This window comes from Symsagittifera roscoffensis, chromosome 3, assembly GCF_963678635.1.
Source record: "Symsagittifera roscoffensis chromosome 3, txSymRosc1.1, whole genome shotgun sequence".
NCBI classification, from domain to species: domain Eukaryota; kingdom Metazoa; phylum Xenacoelomorpha; order Acoela; family Convolutidae; genus Symsagittifera; species Symsagittifera roscoffensis.
In genome coordinates this window covers 52,350,219-52,370,941 of record NC_087064.1, presented here as the reverse complement: position 1 = coordinate 52,370,941, position 20,723 = coordinate 52,350,219, and the positions used below count along the sequence as shown (strand labels likewise).

General features: G+C 35.7%; 1 protein-coding gene across 4 annotated transcripts in view; it reads right to left on the bottom strand.

The window, feature by feature from the left end:
- Positions 1–2,732: 2,732 nt before the first annotated feature.
- LOC134842908 (integrin alpha ina-1-like) overlaps positions 2,733–20,723 on the bottom strand; it is a 71,779-nt gene continuing 53,788 nt past the window's right edge. Inside the window, exons 1-8 of one of the 4 annotated variants that reach the window (XM_063859437.1) lie at positions 18,413–18,531; positions 10,639–11,785; positions 9,651–9,900; positions 7,591–7,764; positions 6,423–6,705; positions 5,908–6,279; positions 5,188–5,714; positions 2,733–4,492 (exon numbers count right to left, since the gene is read on the bottom strand). In XM_063859437.1, coding sequence (XP_063715507.1) covers positions 3,014–4,492; positions 5,188–5,714; positions 5,908–6,279; positions 6,423–6,705; positions 7,591–7,764; positions 9,651–9,900; positions 10,639–11,537 — 3,984 coding nt within the window. In that variant the 5' untranslated portion in view covers positions 11,538–11,785; positions 18,413–18,531 and the 3' untranslated portion in view covers positions 2,733–3,013. Of the gene's footprint in view, positions 4,493–5,187; positions 5,715–5,907; positions 6,280–6,422; positions 6,706–7,590; positions 7,765–9,650; positions 9,901–10,638; positions 12,548–13,067; positions 14,159–18,412; positions 18,532–20,723 lie in introns of those variants that run through there. The other 3 variants (XM_063859436.1, XM_063859438.1, XM_063859435.1) reach the window with 3 other exon arrangements.

Below are 20,723 nucleotides of genomic sequence, written 5' to 3'. Positions count from 1 at the left end.
GGTATTGAAAGACGATTGTGAATTAGCCTTTTGGAAATTCTTTCCGTTGTAGTTATAATTATGGCGAATGCCATAAATAATTTGGCTAGGACTTGAATTGTTAGTAGTTCTGTTTTGGTTATCCCAAAACCGATTGCTTGGGTTAGGGTTATTCTGGTTATTGAAGTTATTTGGTCTTCGATTTCGTTTATAATCGATTTCAAATGAAACTCTTCGTTCTTTTTTTGTTGTGAGCTCTTTTCGCAACTGATTTTACTTCGTCTTGAATTTGCTTTGTTGAAAATCTAGATATAGAATGTCCATTCATTCTGCAATATTCGCAGAATCGTGTACTATTAGATCTTCCCTTGATGTCAGGGTGACGTCGTTGAAATGAATTCTGATCATTGATTGCACTTACTTCCTTACTTCTTGATTAGTTTAGTTAGTTCTTTAATTTGAGTTTCTAATGAAGTCATTTTATCCGTTGCTGACTTATTAGCAGGATCAGTAGCAACAATGAATGTTAGATCCTTAGTTAATACATGGTTTGTGAATTGATCCCAATTGGCATTTCGATGCTCTATCATGTATTCATGAGCTTTTTTTAAGGGCTAGAGGTCTTAGTCCCTTAATTGAGAAATCAAAATACTTTTGACTTCTTTGTCTGGTTTGTATAGTTCTCTCAGCATTTTGAGCATCTTCATCAGCATGGACTGCTACATCAATACTTTTGGGCCATTCTCTATCTACAGACGATTTGATTCTGTGGGAGTAATTTTTTAATTAATTCGCCATCTTGGCGAGCTGCATTTTCAGCATCAATTCTATGTTTGAATTGATCTCGTCCGTCAATGAATCTGTTTAGGAAGAGATCTTTTAGTTGTGCCGGTGTGGTAGCATTGGTTACATTGTCATTGAACCATTCAAGATATGTATCAGTTAAAAATGATCCGAATAGGGATCGTTGTCTGCTATTATAGCTGCGTCGTGCATCATTATCAGCAGGTCTTTGACCTAATGAGAAAAGAATTTTGGTTTCAACTGAATTCCAAAATGCTGTAGCATTTTGGTTCGGGTCGTTTCCCGAAAATGTCATTAAAGACAAGTTGCGAATAAGTTCTAAGTAAGGTTGCTAAAACCCTAAAACAACATAAAACTTAGAATTTTAATAAAACATTGCACCTTTTATTGTCTGTTGTTCCAGAGCTGACTTGAACAGCTTTTTTCAGATTTTTAAAAATAGTAATTATGAAGTTAAATAACCATATAACACCCCAACCGAATCAAAATCGAAAAAAAAACAAGCTGGATTGTGTAGCGCATTTTGTTTACCCCAGAAAATCAAGCAAGGAGCTTTAAATGCTACAGAGGATGTAAAAAAGTCCTGTAAATTTTGAATGTTTTATAATATAGACATATTTTTTCATTGTTTTTGAGTTTTTCAGCCAAGCAAAAGCTTGCAGAAAAGGTTTAAATATCATTAAAACCAACAACAAATTGCGCCTCGTAATTTACCAGCACTAGAATTACATAGGAAATAATCGATTACTTAGGAGCTATTACGCTGGCAATACTATTTACGCCGGACAAAACGCCTGCTAGGAAAAAAGGGTCCTTTCTACTTTCTAGGTTAGAAAGTAAATCTTAAATTCGCTGAGAAATATTTTATTAGAAAAGAAGTTAGTATGAATTTACTGCAAGTTGCCTTTTGACTCAATATTTGTTTTAAGGGTGAGATTAGAGATATTTTTACTGAGAATGGAGAGTATTTTATAGAGAATGGTTGGGGTGGTTGAAGAGAGACTGGTGTTGGTGTCGTACCACTTTTCGCATCAAATGAGAAGTTACTTCTTAACTTCGTATTCTCTATTCGTACATTCGTATTTTACGAGAAGAATGTTTCGTATGCTCGTATTTTACGAGAAGAATCGTTATTATTCGCATTGAACGAGAATAGTTGTTTCAATTCTCAATGCTTAAAACGTTTTACGAATTATTCCAATAGCATTTCCCTTCCTTTTGCAAAGGAATAAAAACATATATATTTTGTGGTAGCGGCGGCGTCACACTTTGTGAGCTCAATAAAATAATTCATGTTTCTGTTTCTGTTTGAAATCAGAACAGAGCTTTTTGGCAAAAATTTTTTCAATTTTCATGAATCACCTAAATATAATTATACGCCATTGGTTTTTAGGGGATTTTACTTGATTATTTTTTTTATTGAAAAATACATTGTAATCCATCATGATTGATTATAATCCATTTTTGATTACAATCTAGTCGACATTTTTGTACAATACAGACCATTTTTGCAAACCATTTCACTCAAATGTCTAAAAAATCACAGTCTGTGGCAACCAGCAATAAATAGAAACCAAAAAACTCAAATTTTGCGCGGAACCCGCTCGCAGTGCATAGTATTTAGAAAAATAAGGAGTTCGTTTTCAGTGACTCAGTGGAGCTGAAAAAATCAAGGTGGCCTTAGAAAAAGGTTGAAATTTTTTGAACACAAATGCACAACCCTATTGAGAAAGTTCTAGACCCAACCGTGCTAAGCCATGCTTGTGTTTTTTAGATATCAATTAATCAAAATGCTGAATCGTTTTCCGAATTTTTTTTATCAATGTCAGCAAAAAGAAAGTGTTAGAACTGTAGCCAAAACAAGCAGATGTAAAGAAGGAGCTCAGATACTCACGATTTGCTCCTCCTAGATCCTAAAAATATCACAATTTTTATTAAAAACTGTTCAATTTATTTGCATTTTAATTACGTCATACGAATGATGGAATGAACAAAAATAAATCTGCACCAATCAAGCTTCAAAAACTAATAAAGCATCAGCGCAAATCAATCAATGCAAAACAAGCAAAATCTGGTAAAAAACTTGAGACGATTAATAAACTTTTATAAAAACAATGTATTTTCTTCAGTTTTGATCGATAGTAAAAAATGACTCAATCCGAGATTTGAACTCAAAGTTAACCATGCAGCGATAGAGAGCAGAAAGAAGAGAGAAGCATAAAAGTAATGATTAGATATTGGAAACATCACCCCAATAACCTCCCGTGTAAGGTTCTGTCATATTTTGACTTTGAGGTTGTTGACCCTTTTTGCTCTTTTTCTTGCTTTGTTTTTTAGAGTTTTTGTCGTCCGCATAGCCTACAGTGAATGATCCCCCACCCGAATACATTGTTCTAGTTGGAGCAGGGGCAGGTGTGGGTTCTAAATCGTGCTTGTAGTCGAAATCTCCCATGTCGTCTAATTGGAACGTCTGCTGCGGGGGCGGCCTGTAGTGATTCGCTCGATTTACTTGCCGTTTTCGTCTGAAAAATCCCAACTTGGCGCAAATCAGGATTATAATTAGCAGAAGTAGCAAGCCACCGACAATAGCTAGTATGATAATCCAGATTGGAATCCGTTGTTCTTTCATTAGCTTCGGATCTTTCACGACTCGCGTTCGGATATTTGAGATGTCGTTTGTTTCTTGCTCTTGGTGCAAATATTTGGCATTTATGATTTTAGTCTCGGCGTGGCTCAAGACGTCAACCGAGTCGGGCATATCTTCGGCGAAAGTCGAATTCCAGATCCGGCTGGGAATCGAAACCTTGACGCCACTTTTTGAGTTCAAACCATTAAATGTGCAAGAATATTTTGTACAAATTGCCATTTTATTGAAGCAATCAATTTGCATTTTACTGGGCTGCGAAACAATAGATTTTTCAGATGGAGGTTCGTTGTCTGCGCGCCTTACTCGTCGGTTTACGTTCGTTTCTGCTCTTTTGGCGCTCGCTATGTTGAACGGGTCTATTTCAAAGTTGGCATTTGAACACAAATACTTGGATGACGGGTATATGTTACCTTGCGAATCGGTAACTTGTGGTTTCTCGGTAACATATAAAAGATATTTACCGTTGCGAAACTTCTCTGGCCAAAGAATTTGAAGGTCGACCGTTGGAATATCAGATAGTCCGTAGTTATAAACCTCATATGAATGGGTTAACTGCTGTCCTATTGATCTAACATCGCCTGCCTCTTTGATGCTAAAAGCGCCTCTAATATTTCCTCCGTAAATCACAGTCTGCGGCGATCCAGCGCCGCTCAACCTCAAATCCGCTTCTTGGTAAACCGTCAATGAAAGATTTCGGCCAATTGTGCTATCGTCTGTTAGGTTGCTTGTTGTTAAGAACTTAAACTTAAATAATGTGTTCAGGGGTTCTTTTTTGATAAACTCGGCCGATTCTTGTTTTGACATAAAAGTGAAACGTTTTTTGATTGAATCGCCCCCATCTACTTTGTTAGCAAATGTGCACCTAATTTGCCCCTCATCCGGGGTGTATTTGCACTCGGGGTAAACCGAGTCAAACCAGATGTAAGGAGGAAACTGAATCAGAATTCCGGGCTCGTACGATGGCTCGCCCGTGATGGCAATATTGATGTTGATTATGAACTCCGTGTCCAGGTAGACGTAGTTTGTAGTGACATCGTTCTGAGTTTCCTTGAGGACATTTTCCTAAAAAAAAAAGTATTATAATGAATCCCACTCCAAATTATCAACAATTTTGCAAAGGAGGAGAATTATTCTCCTGAACTGTAAGTTCTCAGCAACACTGCAAATTGTTTTAAATGGGTATTGAAAAATTGACAAATTGTGAACGTAGATTCAGGGGCGGATTTAGGGGAGGGGACGGACGCTTTCTCCTCAGGGATTCGACGCCACGCTAATATATACAATATATAAGCGCGCCGATAAAACGTGATTTTTTGGTCAAAATTTTCCAAAAAGTGTCTAAAAACGCTTTTTTTGGCTTTTTATTAGAAAATTTGTTTGCTGCGCAGAAATTTTTGCCAAAATAGGGTCTTTATATGTGATTTGGGAGCGCTCAGAAAATCAATTTGCTTGACCTAAAAAAAGTTTTAAGAAAAGTCGGCACAAAACTTTTGAATTTTTTTTTGAAACCCACCACCTACCCACGCTCGAGAAAATCCTAGATCCGCTCCTGCGTATATTAGTGATTTGATTCAAAATTGCAGTTTTGATTGAAAAACACAAAAACAGGAAACAATTTTGAAGAAAAAACACAAATTAGGAATTGCATTTAGAGGTTTGACTTCCTTCATGTATTACAAAATTTAGATCGCCAAATTTGATAAAATTCATGGGGAAGTTTGCATCTGGAAGACATCGTTTTTATGAAATAAATTTACCTCAAATTTTACGTCTAATTGGGCACGCGAAATACACGTTTGATCAGTGCCACAGTCCTTTGCGAACTGAATAAGCAATGTATCCATAGACATTTGCTGTGCCGCGATTTCCATATGGGAAAGCGACGCATTCAAAACCGGAAAGGAATCCAAATCAATCAACTGTCCCCCTTGGGGTGCCATTTTATCACTTCCGGTCGAAATAGAACCGCCCTCATTTTGATCACTCAGTGAGTAATTCATCGCTATTAGCAATGGTTTGAAAGCAGATCCAAATGCAGAGTCACTCGCTGGATCCGAAGGCGACTTTTGTTCCCCGGCCTGCGAGGCGTCCCGGTTGACCCTGTTGTTCGCACTGACAACAAGAACTTGTTGCAGGGGTTGACAAATTGGTCTTCCTTGAGTTTTTCCTTCAGGATAGGTTAATTTGACCCTGCTGAAACTCATGTCGCTGGGTGAAATTGTGTTTTGTCGAGAGGCAAACTCTGCTCTCGGTTTCTGGGGCTCGAAGTCCGAATCAAGAGCAACTAAAAACAATTTATTCAAACAAAAATTATTCAATTTTTCATTTAATTTGTCACCTGTGACAGTGTTGACTCTATCTTGTTAAATTCACTTTTCCTCCAAATTTTTTTACTTTTCATATTTGCACTTATTTTTGAGGTTCTTTGTTGCAAATGTACCAGAAAAATGATATTCGGAAAAACTATCGAAACTTACTATGTGCATCGACGTAAATCGTGCCCAACTCTTCGTTTTTCGGAATGTTTTCAGACGAGTGGTACGCGAAACAAATTTGAAGGTAGAAACAAAAGGCCACTTCCTCTCCTGCATTTGTTTTAGTCATGCCACACTTGTCCGGGTTACCGCTCAAAATGTCCACGAAGTTGAGTCGTTTCAAGTCGCTTGGCATACTATTCGGATCGTACTCGTAAGCGATAAGTGAGGCAGTTATGTGTACTAAGGGTCGCATTCGGATCGCGATGACTAATCCGGCACTGCCTTCCGACAGACCGGGTCTGAAAACGTTGGGTTCGAGTCCTGGGGCACCCACTCCGAGGTCTGGGAAGCCGTTCATGTCTAAATCTCTGGCTAAAAAAAAACAGAATGCTTGCAATAAATGTTCATTACAATTCAGTTTAATTTAATTTTTTTTTCAAGCTGATGATAATTAGTTCGCATTTCATTATTTTTTGGTTTTTCTTCAACAACTACAAAATTAGCAGAACACTTACGTCTCGCGAACGAGTATCCAAATCTATGGATAGCTCCCGAGGGTGAATGGCGTTCGAACTGCTTCGCATATAAGATTTGACTTGGTTGCTTCGTATCCATTAGACCCCAGTCACGTGACCCGAGGTATATGTAGACAGCGCCAGTGCTCTCGGATCCACCCGCGGAGCCGTCTTCTTCCTCATGTCGTTCATTCGGAGCTCCGACGGCAAAATCCATGCACCCGTCGTAATTGACGTCTCCGAGTGAGGATACGGCGTGACCAAACTGACTATACGGTTTACCCTGCAAAAAAAAAAACTGGGCTCTTAAATTAGCCACAAAAAATTGACATTTTTTGAATGTTTACAAGGTTTCGGAAGCTTTGCTTTTGATTTTGAAAAGAAAACAGGCAAAAAAGGCGTTTCTAGGCCCTTTTTGGAAACTTTTGCCAAAAAATCGCGTTTTTTTCGGCGCGCGCTCCCACCTCAAATTTAGTATATATTGGCGCCAAAGGTGCTTTTAGAAAATTTTCAAAATAGTACAAAGGGGACGCTTTGGACTAAATCATCCCCCCCCCCCTAAATCAGTCCCTGCTTCTCCCTAAATCAGTCCCTGCTTTAGTCCCCAGCACATTGGTACTAATTAACGTCATCATTTTTAGTTATCCAACTCTAGAGCGCCTTACACTTCTTTTCAGGAGGAGCACACGCCAAAAAAACTCATTTTTTCAAAACCTTCAAAAAAATCCTTTAAGTGGCCTATTTGTTCATAACTGATTTCTTTTTTCAAAAACAAATCAAAAACCAATTTGGTCGGCCTAAAGAAAGTTCTGCCAAACCAAAAAACGTTCTCAAAAAATGTCTCGCCCCCCTCCACGAAAAAAAAACACCTAGAAACGCCCCTGATTGTATTTTGCCAAAAAAAATTATACGAGCTTTGAACATTTATTGACTTAGAGTTTTTTCAGTAAACATATAAAAAGTTTTTTTTCTCTAAAAAATGCAAGCACCAAAAAGTGCAAGCACAGAAAAAGGCGCCTATAAAGTTGGCTATCTCTTTAAATCAGTTTATAAATGAGAAAAGTCTTAGTTTGAAGTTTCTGCATAGGGCCCAACATTATGTTATTCATTTCCACGTTTTAGCAATAAAAATGATCTCGTTTAAATGCATTGAAAACTGTTTTGTTACCTTCAGTGTCATGAAGGGTTCCTCTCTGAACCCGTCCATGACTGTGTTGTTGTGCGAATATATGTACACTGCTCCCCCGTGAGTTCTGTACTCGAAGAAGTCTGGTGCCCCCACTATCACCTCCGAGAACCCATCCCCTGTCAGGTCAATGGCCAGCACTGCCCGTCCGAAACCCTTGAAAAATACAGCTGCCATGTTGAAAATTAGGTTTGTGTAAAAACAAAAAGGCTCGTCTCAGAGCGGATTTTCTGTACTCTTTGATAAAGCATTCAATAAGAAAAAGAAAAATACGTGATTTTTTCAAATTTTATCCACATCCAATCCCTACAGAACATTTTTTTTCTGGCGAGAAATGTTTATCTTGTAATATAAAAGTTTAAACAGAAAATTTTTTTGAAATGTTTAAAAAAGAGCAAGGTTTTTCCTGAAAAACTTTGTTTCTGATTTAGTTTTTATAGGAAAAGCACAACAGAACATTAGGTTAGATTCTTTATTAAAAAGTTATCGAGAAAAAAAGCTTTTGCTGAATACGGAATGCCAACTATAAAATGATATTTTGGTTCCAGCTTTCGAAGAAAACGAATATTTATGCTGTAGTCGTTTTTTTTCCATTCAGTCAACTTTCGGCGTGTTAAATAATCAGTTTTGACAAATATTTTCAGAACATCTGAAAAATCTTGCTATCCGAAGCTCAAATAAAAAAAATTGAACATTTTTGTAAAGTTATGGGGGTTTAAAAATTGCTAAATTGGTCATTTTGGGATAATTAACGCGCGATATATTGTGTTAACGCGCGATATATTGTAACATTCAAATTTTACAAAAAGAAACTTTCTTTCTCAATTTTTGCGTCTATTTTTAATCAGAAGCGTTTTAATTGGTTTTGATGTGCAGTCTGAATAGTCATGGCTTTGTTCTGATTTACGAGAAGTCATCGTTACATCTACTAACCCATTTTTGTTCCGACTTTTGATGAAAACGAAATATTTATGCTCAGTGTGGTTTTTTTCTTCAGTCATTTTATGGCTATCGAAATAATAGCTTACAACAAAAAACTTTTAAGCCCTTTGAATAAATCAACTACTTAAAATCAAATTTGAAAAAAATTTTCACCTTCGATCAATTTTGCAAGGTTTTGTGAGTTTGAAAAAATTTGGCCATACTCGTGACTAATTTATGCGCACTTTGAAATTTTTTTTTCAAAATCATGAAAACGCAATGCGAAATTTTTATGCGTGGCGAATTATCCCGCACAACAAAATTGTTCTAAATTGAATTCGGACTGATTATGTAGTCATATTAATTTCGTACGACTCAACTTTTCACACTTAATTTTGGATATTGTCCAAATTTTATAGTTTTCTTATGTTTTATTTTAGCAAAAAACTATTCGATATGGATTAAGTGGCAGTCGGAACAGTCACAGCTTTGCCCTGAAATACGAGCAGTCTTGTTTGGATATAATATCTTTCATGATTTACATTTTAAATGTATCGGATTTGGTAAACGTTATGAGAAAACTTGAAGTTTGTTCGCATGAACTCTCCCAAATGGGCCAACACCCTTTGGCATTAAAAAAAAAAATCAAATTTGACTTTTCTTGAACTTTAGCTCTTTGAGTTCGAAAAAAGTTCCGTCAAAAAAATTATTAACAAATTCGAAACTGGTCTGAACAGAAAAACCTATCCATAAACAAAAATTTTCCCCTTCTCTACAAACGTCCAACCAATACTGGTTTGCAAAGAATATGAATGAGATCATCTGTTTTACACCAGAAGGCAAATCAGTCTGCTTTAAAGTTCATACTTTAAATCCAGGGTTTAATGGAGAGTTAACTGAAAAGTTCTAATCTGTTTCAAAAAATTTATACTTGTGGACAAAAAATTAGGAAATTTTAGACATAATTTCTCTGCAACTATGAATACACGTACAATGAGTGTGACTGGAGTGAGCGTACATTTAGTTTTGTTAGAGTTTGCTCCAACAGTACATAGTGTAATTTGCTGAGCCCTAACTTGCTTCATCGTGTTCCGAAAAACGTGAAGTTGAGTTTTGTTTACCTGTCCCATTTTAGCACTCAAAATCTGCTGTAGTATCTGTGGACTATTTGTATCGTCGGGAGCCGAGTCCTCCTCTACGAACACAGCACCCTTTCCGAACATGGGGGCTCCTGCTAAGTATTGCATCTTGTGCATCCCATCTGCAGTGGTCATGCCCCCCTGCGAAGAGAGAAGTGGGTGGGAGAGGGGGGCTATGTTGACACTGGAGGACACTTTGAAGTTGGTGGTGGCTGTTGCGGTCTCCTCATATCTACAAAAATGGTTGGCTAATAAAAATAATTAAATAGTTGCATTTACATCGACACAAATGATTCGGCGAACCAAACCATGAAGCCCACTTATTCACTTGAGCAATACTTGAAATTTGAGCATACCATGAGCTTATTTAACGGGGAAGGAGGAGCGGGTTAAAGGGTCCTCAGGGACTCTTTGGTACTATTTTACATTTAGTTTTGGCCAAAAGACTCATAAACAATTCTAATTCTAATGGATCTTTGGCGAAACATTTTGAGGTGGAAGCGCGCGCCAAAAAAGGCATTTGGTCTGAAAGTTCCAAAAAAACCAAAAACGCCATTAATAAGGTCTTCATAGTGTTTCTGTAGATCTCGGAACATCAGTTTGGTCGACGTAAAAAAGATCGACAAACCTTAAAACTTTTTGCTGAAAATTCAACACCTTTCCGGTTGAAAGAAAAATCAAATTCCGCGCCAACTTAAAATTGCAGAATGACAATTAACTTAAGTTATCATTACAAACTACCAAGAGAGTCTGCTCCAGAAGATTTATTTTACATCAAATTTTTTGCAACAACTCAATTAACTGGAAAGTTTCTCCTCGTCAAAACAAGTCGAATCGTCCTATTTTGTATATCAAATATCTTTGCTTGACCATTTTTGAAGTTCATTTTTTTCGTGTCGTAGATTTGAAAAAAACTTCAAATTTTCAATTTAAATTTAGATTATTATAATCTATATTAAAACTTTCGAACCTATTAAGAACAACGGTGGGCCTTGAGTAGAAGTCTGGATTTTCGGGCATTGAGTCATAGCTCACTTCCTCCTGCATGATGGGAAGTCCATCGTACCATTGTCCGGTGATCGGAGCACCATACAGAAACTGTCTTGTGGTCGACTGAGAGCCTTCCGATCTAAACTGACGCATGTCCGAACTAAACCCGGTCTGACATCCGACATTATTTGAACTGTCGCTACTGATAATCGGGCAAGGAAAGCGCCGGTCAAACTCATCATTTATTGGCACAAGGTCCAAATTGTCGTCAAACTTCAAACACATTCCGGTGAAATAACTGGCGTTTTTGATTTCATGGAGCAATGATGCTTTCGTGTTCATGTATCTTGAGTTAGACAGAAACGAAAATTGGTTGGCGCAAACAACTGCGAAGTCCTCAAGGGTCTCTTCAGGTTTCAAACCCACGTCCACTTCGGGAGTCGAAATGGAAGATCCTAGCCAAGCATTTTCAAAACTCCACAAGTAGTTTGGGTTGATTGAACTTTTGCCGCCTCTCTGAGGAACAAAAACAGGTTGCGACAAGTCTTCACGTATTTCATATGTGTGAACAAAAGAACAATCGTCTGTGTATGAATTGACAGGGCAGGAATAAAAAGCGCCTGAATTTTGTTCAAACTGATTGTCCAGAGGAGCACCTATAAGCATCTCGTGGCACCGGGTCGACCCGCTGCACTCCTCTGAAGATTCACTGTTTCGGGAAAAGAAGGCGAGCGAATAGCCGAATAAAGTTGAAGTAGCTGATTTGGGGGCACTTTTAATTACCGGATAATTGAGGTCAAAAATATCAACACCGCGGCAGGTAATCAAAAAAGATGTTATAACTGGTAACAATGCTATTTGCAAGCAAGGAAAAGCCATGGCGATAGTTTGATTTATTTTTTGAAATTATGACAAAATCTAGGTTGAACAAAAATTTTGATAACGCACTTCTACAGCTATACAAAACCAATGTAAAAGTTACAAATTATATCAAACTTTTCTGTGGCTCAATCATTTTTATGGACGTTGAAATCAACATTGCCATAAATCAGAAAGAATGTTTTATGAGGTTGTGTTAACGAGACAACTTGGTGGATAATAAGTCGTGATTGCGAAATTAACAGCTGCTAAAATGGACACAAAGTCACTGAAAAATCACTTCACGCTTTTACTAAATAAAACAGTTAGTTGAAGCACAAAAGAATTTTTGACAAGTTTCTGCGGCGGCTGTTTTTTTCCGATAAAAATTCGAAAAAAAGCGTCAGCTTGTGCTTACTTCGAAGTGCTGATTGTGATTAGTACCTACCAAAACCATCAATAATGACTGTACTCGCCTAAGCAATGGTCGAATGGTAATACGTTATAGTAATGCGTTATATGGTTAAATGGTCTACTTTAAAACACGCTTTAAACTCTTGAGCCGCGAGTGTTTATTATACATGTTTGTTCGTTTGGCTTAGTTGGATTTTTATTCTCTAACCAGTTGGTCTCTCAGAGCTTTTCACGTACGTAAAGAAACAAAAAAACATATTGTGAGAGCATTTTGGACTTCGTTTGATAATTTGATCAATATCACCGCAAGAAGTCCCGCGGCTAAGCAATCGTCCACTTTTATACACTTGGTAAAACTCAACAAATGATGCATGAAAGATTATATCTCAAACAATTGATCAGATGTGTTTGATTTTTTTTCTAAAAAATTATTGATGCTAACTTGTTTTTTTTTCAATCTGGTTCGTGATCGTGATCGAGATTTTGATGCGCGCCGTATGGTTATTTTCAGAGGCGGATCTAGGATTTTCTCGGCGGAAGGGATGATATATTTTTTCAGAAAAATTTTAGGGTCCGTCACCACAAATGAATATCTCAAAAATGTTCCTTTGGTGGGGACCCTTTTGTGTCGGCAGAGGGTCAAATTCCTGAGGGGGGGGGGGGGGGGGGGGTGCGTCCACTCCCGCGCTCCTACCTAAATCCACTGGTGATTTGACCCAATTATTGTGTGAATAGTCACAAATTTTGCCAATTATTTACAATACAATCCACGTGAAATAACTTTTAGAAAAAAAGCATTTAAATTCCATTTTTTGGCATTAAAAATGTTTGGCATCCCTCCCTAAATCCGCCCCTGTTCATTTTTCTGTACTTGCAATATTTTTTTCTGCAAGGGGGTTTCTTTCCTAAAAAGTGCATGTTTTTTGTTGAAAAATTCAAATATTTTTAACAGTTTTTCGGGCTATTTGTACTCAAGATGATTCCAAAGGCAATAAAGAAACAAAAAAAAAACATGAAAACTTAAAAGGATATCAATCATAGGTCGGTCAACATGAACTGACATAAGGTCTATACACGAAGAGATACAAGGATCAATAAACTGGCTGTTAGTGGGACTTCAAAGCTAACAAAACGCACCTGATAGAGTTTTGCTTTGACGAGCTCTCTTTAGCTCTGTAGCTATAATCTAGTTGGAGCACTGAATGACTAATTTGAGAGTAGTTACAACTGTTACTCTAAGTAGCGTTTTGGCAAATATTGGTTTTATACCATTCGCAAACTGCAGTTGGCCTGCCTTAACACCCGTCAAGCTCACGGAATATTTCGATCTCAGTTTAGACCCAATGTTATTCTAGATCAATTCCAAAATTTGTTTCTAACGCATGTCTCGCTTCTAAATTTCCCACTTTTGCGCCCAAAATTGGTAGACTATTGCCAATTAGGAAAACCTAAGAAAGAAGAATCCAGCTGCAATGGTTTATCATGCAGTTATAGACCTTATAGAACTCAAATAAAGAACAGACAAAAACCCCGAAGTTAAGGATTTTCAACCAATTTTTGTACGTTTTTCCTAATTATGTTGAAAAACTTGATTTTGGACATACATTTTTCTTTTGGTTCACACTCGTTGCCTGATTTGTAGATCCATTTTCTACCATGTGGAGTTGCTTAGTGCCGCTTAAATCGAACAAACTTCTTTCTATGGGACAAGCAAAGAATTATGTTCGAAAAAGGAACCACCAAGGAAGAGGATTTTGTTTATATAATACAAAAGCTAAAATTTGTCTTCTCGACTAAACAACAGAACCCACAACTAAAAACAAAATGCTCACATTTAAAACAACATGAACCAAATTCTTCTTAAGGACATATGCTCGGGTGATTCAGTTAGTAACATGATAATTAACCTCACACAGGGAAATTTATTCCATTTACAACAAAATCCAAGCGACCCAAAAACTGTTAGCGGCTAGATAAGTTTCAGCAAATCTGTGCAAACTGATGAAAGTGGCCTAATTGGTGGAACTAGTTAGCCTACAAATATACATAAAATAAGTTTTCTCGTATAAGGGCAAAACGATAAATTTATCAGACTATTGAGGAAATAAACAGAATATTTGTGCTAAATTGTTTTTCTAGGGAAAATCTGGCTTCCTGACCAAGTATTAAACGGAACTTATTTTGATTTTTCGGCCAATTTTTACCTGTGTCGGATCATTTTCGTAAAATAAATGAGTTTTATACATGACAGCGCGTGTGGGTGATGAATTTTTGAAAAGAAATATCTAATAATTCAAATTGCTATCAATTCTTGTAAAAAAGCTTACAACAGACTAACCGACAAGCTTTCAGAACAGATTTTCAAAAAAGACGCCCATTTTTTTAACCTGTATTTAGGTTTTGCAACAAAAAATACAACATATTTATTAAAAAGCTTACGGAACAATCGGGGCATTGTTATTCCATTTTTGAAGAATTTAGCGGAAGATTTGGGCTCTGGTGTTATTTAGGCAATTTTTTCGGAGTCTAAATTGAATTGACGCTTCCAGCGTAAAATTAAATAGATGTTTTTTTTTGGGAATTAATTTTGCCAATTTTGCCAATTTAAGGTGGGGTTGTTAACTCATGCGCCCCTCTCAATTTTCTGCTACTGCGCATTGTAAGCTGCGATTTAATCTAGCTCCGTATTTATTACAAAATGAATCGACATAAGCTATTTGACCCAGGGGCGGATTTAGGATTTTCTCTAGAGGGGGGCGGGTTTCAGAAATTTCGAAACTTTTGTCGAGCGTTTGTGTTAGGAAGACCAAATTGATTTTCTAAGTTCTCCCAAATCGCTGTATAGACCTTACTTAGCCAGTTTGACAGAATTTTCTGCGCCCCTGCCAAATTTTTGAAGAAAAAAAACAAGCCAAAAAATGCGTTCTTAGCCACTTTTTGGAAAATTTTAACCAAAAAATTGATTTTTTTTCCGGCGCTTGCTTCCCCTTCAAAATTAGTATACTTTGGTAAATCCGTTCTTGCGCCTTCCCTAAATCCGCTTGTGATTTGACCCACTTATTGTGTTAATAGACTAGTAGACACCAGCTTTGCCAATTGTTTTACTTTAATTGTTTTAATTGTTTGGTTGCCTTTAAGATAGAAAAAAAACAATTTTGATGCCATTTTTTTGGCTCCATTTAAAGTAGAAGAATTTTGAGTTAGTTTGTTAGTCTGTTTGTTAGTGCAAAAATTGCAGTAAGTTTTTGCACTGTTTTCTTATACTGATTTTTTTTTGTATTTGTGCCTTAGTTTGACTGTTTATAAACTCTAGATTTGAGTCAACTGCTTGAAAATGATTTGTTGAAAGTAATGAAAAGAAAATATATGTAAGGGAACCCATTAGCAAGTTTTGATCTTAAAGCTACCCACAATTGTTTAGATTTCATTACATTACTGGCCGAGGTTTTAGCATTTAATTGTCTGATAGGAAGGATATTTAAAGTTTTTTCCTTTTTGAATAAGTTATTAAAATAAGTACTAGGATTACTTGCGAACCGGCAGTGCTCGAGGAAATTGAATATTTCAAACAATTTGAAAATTTTTTAATCTTTTCATGCAAAAAGTCAACAACTGATCAGTCTCAGGTGTCAATGAAATGAGAAACCACTATATTTCGATTTTAAAGCAAATTGTGAAAAAAAAATTAAAACAACATTTTTTGCTTTTTCAGGACTCGGCTCCCTTTGTTGAGCGCTCTGATCTAATTTGTCTTTTCTGTTTTAATTTTGCTAAGTTTAATTTAGTAGAGGTCTGTTCGAGACTCTTATGGTCGCACCAGATGAGTTTATGTCCGGGGTGGCTTTCTCATTGAGTAATTTCGAAAAAGGTACACCGTCTGGTTGTCAGGCTATTTTATTTTTGGCCTCATAGGTTCGTGCAACTTCATATTCTAATACCGATCCTAATCTAACTCTTATATTTCCTAGTTTCAATAGATCTAGTATATACTGGTGTTCTTGCGAGGTTAGAGGAGAAGAAAAACAACTGTTTGCTAAGTTAAATTTTTTTATTCTCTGGCTAAAAGTATAAATAGTTTCAGCCATAAAAATTATTGTAATTTTTAGTCATGGATCATGATTGGTTAGCTCTAAGTATTTTACTGTAATAGTTATCAAGAATGTAATTGGATGCATTGAATACTTGTTTTGAACTGGTTCCAGAACGTTTGGGTTGAAAAGCATAGGTTGAGGTTGAGGCCCTACCGTCAGACTTTTTTTGCACTTTTTGCACAAAAAGAAGGTTCCCTTTTCGTACTTTTTGTGATATCTGTCCTCATCCGAGCGACACATAATTTTTTTGCCATCACATAAAATTTAAATAAAAAATCAAAATATAATGAAAATCGAACCATAAAGAACTCAAAACGTAACGTTTCTGTAATGTTTTATTTCTCACTAATTGCCCTGCAGCAAAGAAAATTTTGGCTTTTTGCAGTGTATTGGTTGGCCGAAAACATCCATAAAAATTCTATTTAATTAAAACACATTGCCCACTGAAGAATATCATAGATCCGTCCTTATCCCGCTGCATTTCTAATTACGATTGAAACAAATTTTTGGCGGTGCTTCAGTAATTGGTGAATGGGCAAATCGAAAATCAGCGGACCATGTGAGTATCAGAAATATGCAATATATGTGTTTGAGTCATTTCTTTTTATGCAATATATGTGTTTGATGCAATATATGCAATATATGTGTTTATATGTGTTTGAGTCATTTCAGCTCAGCAAAGCTTCTATCGATCCTTGAAAATTCATCAAATTAAATACTACATAACTTCATTTCTTCGATCTAATTTATTCCTGATACATCGACTCACTGAACACGTTCCGTTTTAGTTTATTGTTTAACAATTGACATGTAGCTGAAATTTTGTCGCAAAAAATGCATCCATAATATTCTAGAACGCCTTCTTTAGAAAGAAAAATCCTTATTCTGGCAATTTCGGACCGATTTTACACGTTTTTGATTCATTTCAGATTTAAAAATCTATATATGAAGCTTTTCTGTTAATAAAATTTCTATTCCAATAAAAAGCTGATTAGCTGCTTATAGTTGAAACAAAGAATATCCAACAAAAACTTATTTGTTTGTTTTAAATTCGCAAAGTTTTTTATTGACACAAAGTTTGAAAAAAATACGGACAGAATTTTTTTGCCAGAGACACATTTTCCTTTTTAGTTTTACGAATTTTCTTTATTTGCATCAGAGTTAGTTTTACCGCAACAAAATTGCTCCTATATCAGGACAAAGCATGTTCTGACTGACCCTTAATTCATATCGATTAATTTTTGGAAAAGAAAATTTTGAAAAAACTATCAATTTGGAAAACATCAAAGATCAAGTGTGAAACTCAAAGTTCGAAACTATTACGACCGATTAGCTTAGCTAGCCTCATTCCAACGTGGAACAGCTTTGTTATATGGGATATTTAGTCGCGCAAAAATAGCCCGCGTTACTCCTTTCAGCATTGTGAGTCAAAGCTTCAAAGCGCGCATAATTTAGTTTTGAGCATGGCCTAATTAGCAATTTTCAACCCTCAGAACTTTGCAAAAATGATCGCAGGTAAACCATATTTTTCCTCGATACCTTCAATGTGTAAGAAAATTGTTTGTTTTAAAAATAGTATTTCGATAGCCGAAGATTGACTGAATAAATAAACCACCCCAAGCATAAATTTTCCATTTTCTTTGAAAGTCGGGGCAGTTATACTGAAAAGTGTGTCAAAAAGCAGCTTGAAAGATGAAGAAACCATTGAAATTTTGATCAATGACCAGCTCAAATAACAACAAGACTGCTCGGGTCAGGGCGAAGCCCTGAATGTTCCGACTACCTTTTAAGGTTTATGGAGCAGCAGTAATGACATAAAAAACTAAATGAAATAAAATAAAATGAAATTTTTTTTTCCAAAATTTGAAATTTATTTATGAAAACCATCCCCCACACGCCATATAAATTCCTTGTAAAAAATCAATTATGGCATATCAGCTTCGTTCAACCAATTTGGAACGATTTATAAGACGGATTAAATCTCCGCTTACGCGTTAGTAGCGCGAATTATATCGCGCGTTAGTTGTCCCAAATTGGTCAAAATGGCCAAAATGGCAATCTTTAAACCTTCATAACTTTACGAAAAATGATCACAGGTGAAATATCTTTTCAAACTTTTCAAGTTCAGGACAACAATGGCTTTCGAATGATATAAAAAATTCCGTCAAAAATGGCTAGTTAAAAAGTCGAAATTTGTCTGAAGAAAAAAAAACCACCCGAGCACAAATATTCCGTTACTTTCGTCTCGAAAGTCGGAACAAAAAACTAATCATCCATCAAATTTTTAGCTTATTAGAGATCTTTATTTCATGCTGGTAATATAAATTTCGTGTAGTCACATAATTTAAGAAAAAAACGGCATATAAGAAAAAAATGTTAATCATAACTCACCTTTCAGATTATCATTTCAGTTAATTGAATCTAAGCTTAGTTCAAACTTTTTTTCAATTTGAAGGAATTGAACTGGGATTTAGGTAGAAACAATGAAAAAATCAAAACAAAAAATCACGGCTGACTCAGAACTGCGGAAGCACATTGACATGTCTCGTGGACAATTTGAAATAATGATTTTCCCATTTATCTAGCGATCCATTTGAAATTGGAAAAATTAGGAAAAATGTAGGAAATGAATTGAAGCTGGGCTGCTTCCGGTTTGTTTGAAATTGGCGATTAGGTAATAATTTATAATACATTTCTTAACTGGGCTGAAAAATGTATTCTGGTCATGTATAAGTTGGTTTACTGAGTTGTGCAAAGTCAGAATCCGTTTAATGGAAACTTAATCCGTGCCAGATTTAAGACTTCGAAGACATGCCAAATTATGGGATAGTTTGTAGACCGCGCGGATAAAAGAGAGAACAAGTCATTTGTGAAGGGTGCAACTGAACCTACCTAGCCGAATCATGGTGAGAATGACCGTTTAGCCGATTGAGTTAATGAGCTTCGTTCGTGCGTGTGAATGCGGCAAATTGATCGTTAGGCGATTTGAAAAAAGTTAGGAGTGATTTATTTTTGTCAATCCAAGATTCAAAATATCTTGTCTGAGGAAGTGTTAAAACTGATTTTTTATAGAGGCGAAAAAAAACAGATTTTGTTCGTCGGTTCAAATTGTTTTTGTGCAATCTTATGGCACGGCTTTTTAAACTAATGGCATTGTCTTCGAAAGCTTTGCTTCTTTGGCGCAGCGTATGTTTTGTTAAAACGACATGTATTTTATTCAAAAGTGTACCGTTTTGATCTTTATTTTGACTACAGGACCTTTCATATTTTATTAAATTGTGAATTTCCCTTTTCTAACAAAATCAAATGAAAATTTCCTGCAAAAAAAAATTAAGATCGATTTGATTGAAAAAATCAACATGATCAGTCAATTTACTCTAAATAATTCGAAGATTGACAGTTTCAACCCGTACTGACAAGAAATATGATTTGCAATCAATTTTTACCGATAATCTAGTAAAACCTTAAAAATGTATTTGCATTGGCTTAAAGTTGATTTAATTTGATACAAAAAGCGATTTCAATTGATTTGTAAACATTTCAAACCCGCTTCTGACAACTTTTTGTTTTATTTTTTATTTGAATGTTAGTAAATTTTAAAAAAAATCAATTTAAATCGATTTTAATCCGCTTTTCTGCGTTTTCCTTTAGAACAAGTTATTATATCAAACATTGGAGAAAATTGTGAGTTAAATTTACAACGTTTTTTAATCAAGTTTTTGGGTTGTTGTTTGACATGAAAATTAAAAATTGACAACATAATATGTAACTTTGCAAAAAAAAACAAATCGGTTTAAATTGATTTTTCAGTTATTAGTCTTTTGCTTAACAAAAATGTGCCTAAAACGTTGATACTGAACGCTACATTTATAGATCTTTTTCTTAATTTTGTTTTTCATTAGCGCATGAATCCTAAATTATGCAGAATTCAGAGCCGAATACCTTAACTTCAATAGCTCGCGTTGAAACACCCTCTTTGAGTAACGCTTGCTCTCTGTAGCTCGCTGCGATGGAGATTTTTCTTGGTAACAAAATTTTGATCACATTTCGGAGCACAAGAAATGTTTAATTTAAATCAATTTTGTTGAGATTTTCATGGATTCACTACCTTCCAAAAACCCAGTTAAATTGAAATGATTCGATATTTAAACAATAGAATCGAGTAATTTCTACCGTGATAATCATTTTAAAGCATTCAAAAACTGATTCACGTTACTATATGGGCTTCCGTAAATGCTTTTAACTAACTAGTTTTTTTTGGTTTTCTACTTATTCAATAAATATGAAAATTTTTACAAAATCATTGCAAATATGAAAATTTAGAGGTAGATGAAAGCTTTGTAGTCGACTAGTTAAATATTTATTTAATAAATACGCGTCACAGTGAGATATACGGCTTAGTAAAGTATTTTACAGCTCTATTATTTGCAATTCACATTGATGAGAGAAAACCTACTGCTTAAAAATTTTTGTACAGAAATAATCTTTATAGTCTGTTTTTTCCTTTCATGATGTAAAGGTTCGGTCTGTCGTCCTGGTTGTGGCCTGGTGTCAGCTTTATCATCAATTTTATTTGATCAGACTTATTGAGACGTGGATTTGGTATATCATTTTGTTGAGCGTTTTGATCTAATTTCTCTTTTCTATTATCTTTTTGCTCAATCTAAACTTTTAGACGTCTGTTCGAGACTCGTTTGTTCGC